The following is a 9,475-nucleotide window of genomic DNA, read 5'->3' as shown; positions in this document are numbered from 1 at the left end:
GTTATGGAACGAAGAACACGTACTGAATTAGTAACAAAGTGTGCATTAGTAAGAAACTGCGTTTCCGTCACCTGAATGCTATTACAGCTTGAATAAACCCTACGCACTCTTTAATTTTTCTTTTAGAGCGCAGCTCTCAGGCGCCCGTTTGCGGGTTGAGCGGCGTAGGCGTCGCTTTATGGGACGTGTGACGTCACAAGGGTAACCCTCATGAGGGTAACCCTCACGAGAGTTATCCTCACGAGGGTAACCCTCGTGAGCGTTTTGCCCTGGGAGTCCTGGGTTCTGCCATATTTTAGCTTTCCGTCCGACAGTTTACGAGTACTCAAGGATGACATCAGTCAGTGGTTTTGCTTACCGAGGGGGTAACCCTCGTGAGAGTAACGCTCACGATGGTTAGCTTCACGGCTAAGGGGAGTCACGGGGGCAACCCTCATGGGGGTTACCCTCACGAAGGTAACCGCCCTCACGGGAGTAACCCTTGTGAGGGTTACCCTCACGGGTGTTACCCCCATGAGGGTAACCCTCGCGAGGGTCACCTTCACGGGTGAGGATCACGATAGTAACGTCAAAACGTTACCCTCGTGACACAACGCGTGACGTCATTACGGGAAACACGTGACGTGTGACGTCACACGTGACGTCACGCGACTTATGACGTCACACATGACGTCCACGCATCTAACATTGCCAATATTCCTGCTATATATACGGGGAGAGAGGAGGCGCATACTTTTCCATCCGTAACCCCCCCCCCCCTCCTCAAGAGCTGCGCTCCAATTCGGTGTTACAGAAAATTGTAAACGTCTTTCATGTTTGTTCTTTGAATTGGTAACTTGCATTGGCATATCACGCTGTGCAAAGTAGACCTGGGTCTCAATTTTTGCTAACTTAAACATGGCTAAGTAATTAAAAAAACAGATTAACTAAATTAATTACTCTTTATAGTGTGAAGAAATCTACATAGTACCCGTTACGAGTGAAGAAACTGCGCTGATTTCTGTTATTCCCTGGCGAAGAGGAAATTATCACGTACGTTTCCCTACAGGAATACACAGGAAGACTAGAAAAGTAGGCTGTTAGCTGTCGCGTTCAATTTGCAACCGAAAGTGTCGTAGACACTAGCGCCAGCTGAGCTAGCGTTTATTGTAATAATACTATGGTCTCAGCTTAAAGGGGCCCTGCGACGACTGTTTGACTGGTTTTTAATTTGCACCGAACCTGAGCGCACTGAACGTGGTAACTTAGTGAAACTATTTTCTCGAATTTCGCTTTATTTCAAAAGTTATAGGCAAACTAAAATTACAAAAACACAAAAAAAAAAAAAAAACCTCCCCGCCTTTATGGCGTTTCTAGTCCTGGGTTGGGTGTCAGTTAACTAGAGGAGTGGTAGTGAGCTCAGCGAGCGCTCACGGCTGCTGCACTCCGTGTCGACGGCTCGAGAGGGCGCCACTAAAGCATGTGCTGGATAGGCTGGATGAAGCGGGCGACCAGGGCGACTCGCATTGCATTTGCTGTGCGACTAAACACTAATTCAGCATGACACTTCATTGGCCAGAAACGACAGCAAACACGAGGTAAATATCAGTTCAGAACGGGAGCCACTTCCCGCTGCCAAACCGCCAAATGGCCAAACCGCAAGCCAAACCTGCTCGCCGAAGGCCTGCGGAACGCTCGGAACCGGTCGGATTCTCCAGCACATACGAATGCAGCACCGCCGCGTACATCCGGGACATTTCTACGCTCGCCACTTCACAGCAATATGTGGCGCGCGTCGGCGCCTGATCCCACTACCCCTTTCTAGTATGCGCCGCCTTTTCCACGCCTTGCTAACGGGTATGTCGACGAGTCATTTTTTGTTGCCGTACTTTATACGGAGGGAAAGCTGTCTGCGCTTTCGCGCAGGCCGGTGGCGTGACGTCACCTCGTGCGCTCTGATTGGAGGATGGCTCCGGGCGGGAGCTCGGGGGTAAACAAAGCGGTGTCGTCTCTTCTCCGCAGCCATTGCGAAAGGCCTTTTCTGTGGCTCTCAGAAATTCGCTGCTACTGCTTGAACGAGGACGCGGCATACGGAAAAAAGAGACCGGAAATACCTCGAAATGTACGTTACTTCGTTTGACGCGAAAGAATTTACCCTGGGAGCATACGAAGCACCAATATGCGTCCCGGTCTCCGGCGGTCGGATGTTGATGTGAGTCCCCCCAACGTCAGCACGGTGATGTGCGACGCGAGTGAGCCTTTCTACTTTTTGGCGGAGACCCTTTTTCGCCAGCAAGTGACTCGGTGTCTCCGTGAAGCATCGAAGTGTAGCTACAGCCCTCTTCGGCGAGCTGAACGGGCTGCCGAGCTTTCGAAGGCCGATCTCCCGCAGCGCTGGCACCCGGAGAACCGCGCCATGGCGCTCGCTAAGGTGAGTTACGTCGTCTCTGTACACTTCGCATCATTCACAAACAGTTCAGTTGCACGTGAAAGGAGTATAGCAGAGTAAAACGGAATGTTACGGAACAGTTGCACGTGAAAGGAGTATAGCAAAGTAAAACGGAATGTTACGGAAAAGCAGCGGATTAGGCGATCGGTGTGGTACGACCGAGCCGAGTGCGCAGTCGTCTGTTTTTAGTCTTTCCCCCCAGCGACAGATGGGAGGCACTCTCTTGATCGAATGACGTTTTAGCGAACGCCCACGTTTCATCGAATGACACTTTAGCGAATAGTCGGACGCCGCAAAGCGGCGTTTTCGGGTGGGCCAAATGAGTTCACATTTTTGTTATGATCCGCCGCAGACTGTCGCCGCGAAAGCGCAACGCGGCGGATGGGTTAACGCGGGCCCCGTTATTCGCTAAAACGTCCATTCGTTGAAATGTCGCTGTTCGCTAAAATGTCATTCGCTCATGTGAAAAAAAACCTGGCTAAGCCAACGCTTCACGCGCGCGATAAAGCGCCGTCCTAAGGTGTTCCACTCAAGACGCACTGATCTTCTGATGCGTGTTCCATCAGTCGCTCGCCGCTGATTTGTTTCACCATAAAGCGCCAGTGAGGCAAACGCTGCGGCGGCGAGTAGCATGTTTTCGTACCTGCCTACTGGTTTTCTTAGGTCCGTTAATCTGCAAGTGCTTGTGTTCCCCCTACCCCATCATTCCAACAGAATCCACCGGCTGCCGGGCTAATCTACCGGCTGCCGGGCTCGGAGGACATGTTGCAGGCCCCGTGTAATGCCCTCGGCGCCTGTGCGACTTCCAGGGGGTCTGCGTTTCACGGCCCCGTTACCAGCTGGGAAGTTCTCCATAAAGGTAAGATTATGAAGAAACCACTCTATGCACTCAGAGGTAGCTTTCAGAAGTTGTGGAAGCCAAATACAAATGCTGCTATCTTTAGTAAAAAAAAATTCATATTACTTGCTTTATGACTTATACATCTCTATTTTGCAAGCCACATATGGCAGGAAAGTGTCACATTATCTCAACCTGGTTGCTCAAGGCACTGAAAAGCTACCTGTTGCAGACGACTGTATCGTTGTCATTTATTATATGCTATTCCTTGGCACCGGGGAATTGGTGGCCGAGGGGGCTTCCACGCACCAGCACGGAGAATGTGGAGTGAAAGCTCGCGCTGCAGAACCCAGGATTGTGTGTTCAAGCCCCACATTTGCCCGTTTCGATCTGGATGAGCATTGTACCGGCGTGCGGTCGTGTATCACTACTACGTGATGCACGTTAAGGGCCCCAGGCTAGCGGTCATCTACAGCTGGGAGAGTCATCGCCTGTTGAGGCAGATCGAGTTTGAAACTGTATAAATATACACACAACCTGATTCCTCGGCACGCTGCTGGTATTGCTGTGCTGATGTTTGGACGTTTTTTTATTTGGTCGTTGAAATGACTACTGTGGTGCTTGGGTGAAATAACCTGGTCAACTACCTCCTCGGCCGTAGTGCGTCGTTCACTTGTTACTCTCTCTTCTCTTCTGGTTAATGTGGCTCAGATAACAGTCATGAAGTCAGCCCGGTTGAAGTTCTCTCGACGCCACATTCTCACATCTCTGGCCAATCATCCTGCTTTCGCGCAAAACTCACACACCTTGTCTTCTTCGATACTCCCGAATGCGCCTCGGTCGCCCGCTCCGCCGCTAATTTCAGTCCCGTGCCCACTGTTTTATGACAACCTCCTTGACATGACAAATCTAGCTTCTGTATCTGGCCATCAATATGGGTTAGTGCTCAATTTGTAAACTTGATGTTTCAAAGTAACAGTACGAGCTCCCTCCAGCATCTACCAGCAACCAAGCAATGACAAAAACCAAAGCTTTAGCTTCCAAGACTAAAAACCCAGGAGTATGAGAACACGCTGGCCAACCCTGCTGAGAACAAGCCAGGATGAGGACCAGCCAGGAGTGGGACAAGCATGTAATCTCAGTATATGGAGAGGTGTCCTCAAAGTTCCCAGCTTTAAAATTGTGGTAGTGTTTGAGTTGGTTGAAGTTCGAGTCTCAAAAGAGCAAATAATGCAATGTTATTTATTTTGATTTGCATCCCTTGGATTCTGGCAGGTGTTTGGTACGAAGGGAATGGAATAGACATGTTCATTTATGCATTCTATTGCTTCAAAATAGGCTTTCACTGATTTTAAGTTGGTAATGGCATGGGAGGACAAATACGCTGCTCAGGGTGTAACCGGATCGTTTGACTACTGGGACGACTCTTTTACAGGGGACGACATCCTGTCCAGCACCAGCTTCACCGTCTGGGACCAAGTGCACGAGGGGGTCGCACTGCAAGCACATGAAAGGAGGGTACTGCGACTTTGAGGTCAAGCTTGTACATCTACCATTACAGAGTCCTAAATGGATGCCAATTGCTACTGATGACCTTATGAAGGTGAAACGTCCCTGGATCTAAAGGGAAAATCTGATTGAAGGCGAGCTGAAGTTGTTTCTGACTTTATTCTCTTATGACTTGAAAGTAATCTGCCTACTTCATGAACTTTGAAGATGCAAAATTTGTTTCCGTAACTGTCCCACTTCAACGTAATGTGCACATTGAAACCTATTCCTTTTCTTTTTTTGTTATTTGGCGAGAAAAAAAAGCCAACGAATCTCCCTCTTCCTTTTCGCAATGGGGAGGTGTGGAAGATTGATTGGATATTTTATATACGCAACCAGTTTCATAAGTGAATGAAGATAAAAGCAGAATACATGTTCACAGATTATTTGTGAATCCTTAGACTTGGTGAAGTGAGTAGTTTATGTTCGAGTCATGTGATTATAAAGTCAAAACCAGCTTTAGTGCATTTTTAAGAAGCCTTTTAGACCTGAGAGTTCTGCTTTGACTCGGCAATACACAACTCACCTTTGTTATTCCTATAGCACAGCCGAAACTATAAACACGAGCATGTTGCCTGACCAATGCTTGAACTGCCGTGAAATCGACGAAGCCCCTATCCTTCGAGAACAAGTGTCAACGGGGATAGTCGAAAAACCAGGGTATTTATTGCACACGCATACTTGATTTCAAGCTTGCAGATTGAAGTAATTGTTTATTGAATCCATTCTTAAACCTGTTTGAGATTGTATTGGTTCATATTCACAGTATATTTATTTTTCATTTCAGCAAGGAATAATTTAGAGACAGATGTTGGTGTTCAGGCGTGATGCTTTTATTTTCGTAACATGCAAGAGTGCAAAAAATTTGACTTGGCTTTGTAAGCTGATCTTTTTATGTATTCTTCCAAACAGCATAGCAAGCAATAATATAAGGGCTACAGCTGCAAAAGTGGCTACACCTGGCATCTCATTTGTTTTATAGCGTGTACAGGTGAGACACTATACTCCGTTTCACGGTCACTTGGCAAACATTGCGACCCAATAAGAGCATCGGAGCCAGGCACATGACAACACTCCACGGTCGAGTCCTCGTTATCGCCACAGCAAGAGCGCCATCTGCGACAAAACATAGTTCTAGGCTTTTTTTTTTTCTCTTCTTCTTTTAGTAGTGTTGCCGTCGGATTCTTCGGACCGCAACACTACACGACACTGAAGAAAGACTGAGACATATGTTACTTATTAACGACACTTAATATAGATCAACACTTTCGAGAAAAACATGGCTTGTGATCGACGTTCAAACAATCGTAGCCATGAATCGACCAGTTCCGCTCAAAACATCGCCCTAGCATTAGCACCCGCCACAGATTCATGGGCAAATTGAGCATGTGGTTGCCTCATAAAAGTGTTACTGAAGACCTTGCTACTCTAGCGGACGATAATGTTGCTGCAGTGGACGTCCATCCGAATTCGTTTGGTTTCTGAGCATACGACAGCCGGTTCTGGTGGGTGGTCCTTGCATTTGGCGCGGTGACACGGACGCTCCTGTGACATGCTGCCATGTGCCTCGCTCCGACATTCTTACTGGGTCGCAGGAGCCGTAGCCTCCACAGTTCACCAAGCTATCGTGAAACAAAGTGTAGACTAAGTTGTCTGCTAATGAAAGTAGCGTTGCCAGCATCATGTATTATGTATGAAACAGTGTATACTTCGAGAAAACGAATAAAGCCATTCATCCTTTCCACTGATTGTTTTGGTTCATTAGTAAAACTTGGCTCAGTGAACTTTACATTTCAGCATTAGCATGGACACAACAGGTAAGGTCAATTACAAGTGGTTTAGAGCAGTCCAAACAGTTTCCAAGTGGCTCATGCAAAGCAGCTGACATGAATCTACTTCAGCCGCAAGGCACACCAAACTGAATATTGGTGCTTCTAGGAAATTGGGATCAACCAAACAATTCCATGGAAAGGTACACCACCAACAGCTTTGGTGTGGGGGTGAGCCCTATCTGCAGCGACAATACTGAAGCCTCGCAAGCCACCATCACTAACACATGCGAGTAGTCACTCAGTGCCTGGCATACTTGGGCATTGATGCAACAAGGAAAGATTATCAATGAGTGGACTAGGAATGTGGATCCAAATGGGACTGTCTTCACATTCTTCACAATCGCTGTATGACCACCATCTGTTGGAGTGTTTCTGGATGTCAACAGTCCATCTGGGACCTAGAAATGACAAATGATATTAGAAAGTTTGTCACTTACACACTCAGTCCCAGTCTGCTGAGCGAACAAAACAAAAATATGTACATGTTAGCCATTGTTTACTCCCGTGTCAATTCCATGGGGCGCTCATTAGCTAGGCTTGGATAGTGCACGATATCCGAATTTTCATCTTGGTATGGGAACGAAAAAGGAGACAAGCGACACACAAACACACGTCGGACACTGACAGCGTCGATGTGGTTCGAAGACACACTGCGCAACACATTTTGCAGAAAGGCGGCATCGGTACTTCGTTGGCAATTCACTCATACTGGGTAATGTGAAACGGCAAATTTGTACTGTCCGAGTTGGTTCAGTGTATTACACGTAACAGCCATTCCAACTTCATTCCTGAAAGAAAAAAAAAAAAAAAAACTCGCGTTTTTGTGGTAAGTTTTGAGCTCTGTGCTTTTCTACAGTGCCATGATTACAACCGTAGACTGAAACTACTATACCAAATACGATGTATGACTATATTGCGTCTCATCTAAGTGCGAACGAAGAGAAAATTACAAACGCGAGAACGCACTGCAAGATCGCACATGGCAGCTATGATCAAAGCTCGGGACTCGCCCATGTAGATTTAACTTCGATCGTATTTAAAATGAAACGGAATATAGTTTATACGGCCTCCGTGCAGTTTCGAGTCGAAATTCCTAAATATCACCTGCGAAAATGGGCTTCGGAGGATCGCGAAAACACCACATTCTCGGCTGTTTTTCGATTAATAGCGCCTATCGACTCCGCCACACAAGATTTCTAAAGACCTGCTAGAAGGCAAAATCTGTTGTGTTCGTAAAGGAAGAACAAGATAAAAGGCAACTTACCGGTACAATCGGGCGGCGGTCTCGTGGTGACCGGCGCAACCGGCGTTTCAATCGCGAGGCTAGGCAAGCGCCTTCTTTTGATGCTCTTCGTCGTCTTCATCTTGGAATCTTCGAAATGCTTCTAGCAGACGACGGAGGAATCGTAAGGGGCACAAAGCTGCTCGATCTTGTGGACTCGGCAAATTTTAACCGGGCTACAATAAACAAAAGACTCGCGGTCGCAGCTAAAGCACTGCCGCCATGGCCGACGCCGATGTTTGTTTACCCCCCGGCCTCCCCGACATGTGCGAGGGCGGAGCTTAGCCGGAATCGTCATCAACCTCCTCTCCCGCCTTCGCGCCTCCTTTCTCATGCGCAGAAGACGAAAATGAGCCCACTTGCGAGGCGTATAAACTGCATTTGTTCCTTTTTAGGGGCGAAGCTCCTTAAGGGGTATTCACACGAGGCAGAAATCCCGGGGATTTCTCCCCAACACACGCGCATCACGAGACGAACACGCGAGGCTTTTGCTCATCGCAAAGCCTGACGTTTTCGTCGCAGGATGCGCGTGCCATGAAGAAATCCCCGGGATTTCTCCCTCGTGTGAATACCCCTTTAAGCCATGTCCGTATGTCCGTCCGCCGTCGGGTGCACGTGCTCCTGCTCGTGAGCTCACGCGCTCACGAGCACGTGAGTACGTGCTCTCGTGCTCGTGTAGGGCAAAAAAAAACAACCGCATCTCCACGTGGTGAATGATATTGATTGGGGCGAAGCTCTGGTGGTGCTTGTCTGCGTAGACGGTGAGCCGCAGCATGCCGAGCCTTTCGTTCGTTTTCATCCATGTCAGAAAGAGAATGTGTGGTATGGAACGTGGTTATATAAGAGGTATTCACTGGACGCCATAATTGAGGGCGATGTTTAGAGCGCATGCTCAGAACGAGCTCACATTAATAGCCTGCTAAGACCGGCAACATTCATGGTGCTAAATGCACGCTCCAAAAAGGACTGCGGAAGCACGCCGTCAGCACGCGCTCAGCGGCAGCGCACACGGATATGGCCGCCAGTAAATAATTCCTATACGCATTTGAGCATTTGACCGCAGCGTGACATGGATGAAAACGAACGAAAGACTCGGAATGCTGCGGCTCAGCATCTTTGCAGACAAGCACCACCAGAGCTTCGCCCCAATCAACATCGTTCACCACGTGGAGATGCGGTTTTTTTTTTTTTTTTTTTTTTTTTTTTTTATCTAGAATACTAAACCAAAACTGCGCGACACTTATATTTTGTAGTTTGACAAAAAAAAATATTTTAGAGGCTCTGAACAATCGTAATGCAGGAGCTGGCCAGGACCGATAACATCACGATGTTGTCACATGCCGCGCGCGTTCGGTACCACGGGTCGCCCTCGTAGATGGAGGAGGCTTCCGCGTCGTCCAGTAAAAATATGACGCACTGATATTTAGTTACTCTCTCCGTGCCCTCTGGGTTGCCCGAACCACAAGAGATGTAGAAACCGCGCGAAAAAGGTACACGCTTAAGTACGATTGCAGGGCCCCTTTAAGAGTGAACAAAGTATAGAAGCT

At 47.9% G+C, this 9,475-nt stretch overlaps 1 protein-coding gene across 1 annotated transcript; it reads left to right on the top strand.

The window, feature by feature from the left end:
* The first annotated feature begins 1,941 nt into the window (after window positions 1–1,941).
* Window positions 1,942–6,558, top strand: LOC115329225. Its single transcript, XM_040209893.3, has 3 exons — window positions 1,942–2,410; window positions 3,143–3,287; window positions 4,702–6,558. The coding sequence occupies exons 1-3, from the start codon at window positions 2,159–2,161 to the stop codon at window positions 4,797–4,799; spliced, it is 495 nt and encodes a 164-aa protein (XP_040065827.1). The 5' UTR covers window positions 1,942–2,158; the 3' UTR covers window positions 4,800–6,558.
* Window positions 6,559–9,475: the final 2,917 nt, after the last annotated feature.

The sequence above is a fragment of the Ixodes scapularis genome, unplaced genomic scaffold (genome assembly GCF_016920785.2).
Source record: "Ixodes scapularis isolate PalLabHiFi unplaced genomic scaffold, ASM1692078v2 PGA_scaffold11__112_contigs__length_91849675, whole genome shotgun sequence".
NCBI classification, from domain to species: Eukaryota; Metazoa; Arthropoda; class Arachnida; order Ixodida; family Ixodidae; genus Ixodes; species Ixodes scapularis.
Note: the sequence above shows the minus strand (reverse complement) of the source record. Positions and strands in the feature narration are given on the sequence as shown.

What these genes read in the sequence shown, in the direction of transcription:
- LOC115329225 (XM_040209893.3), top strand. Translation starts at nt 2,159, where the DNA reads ATGCGTCCCGGTCTCCGGCGGTCGGATGTTGATGTGAGTCCCCCCAAC. An exon ending in GCGCCATGGCGCTCGCTAAG is followed by an intron (nt 2,411 to 3,142) that starts GTGAGTTACGTC and finishes TCATTCCAACAG; the next exon opens with AATCCACCGGCTGCCGGGCT. An exon ending in CTGGGAAGTTCTCCATAAAG is followed by an intron (nt 3,288 to 4,701) that starts GTAAGATTATGA and finishes ACTCTTTTACAG; the next exon opens with GGGACGACATCCTGTCCAGC.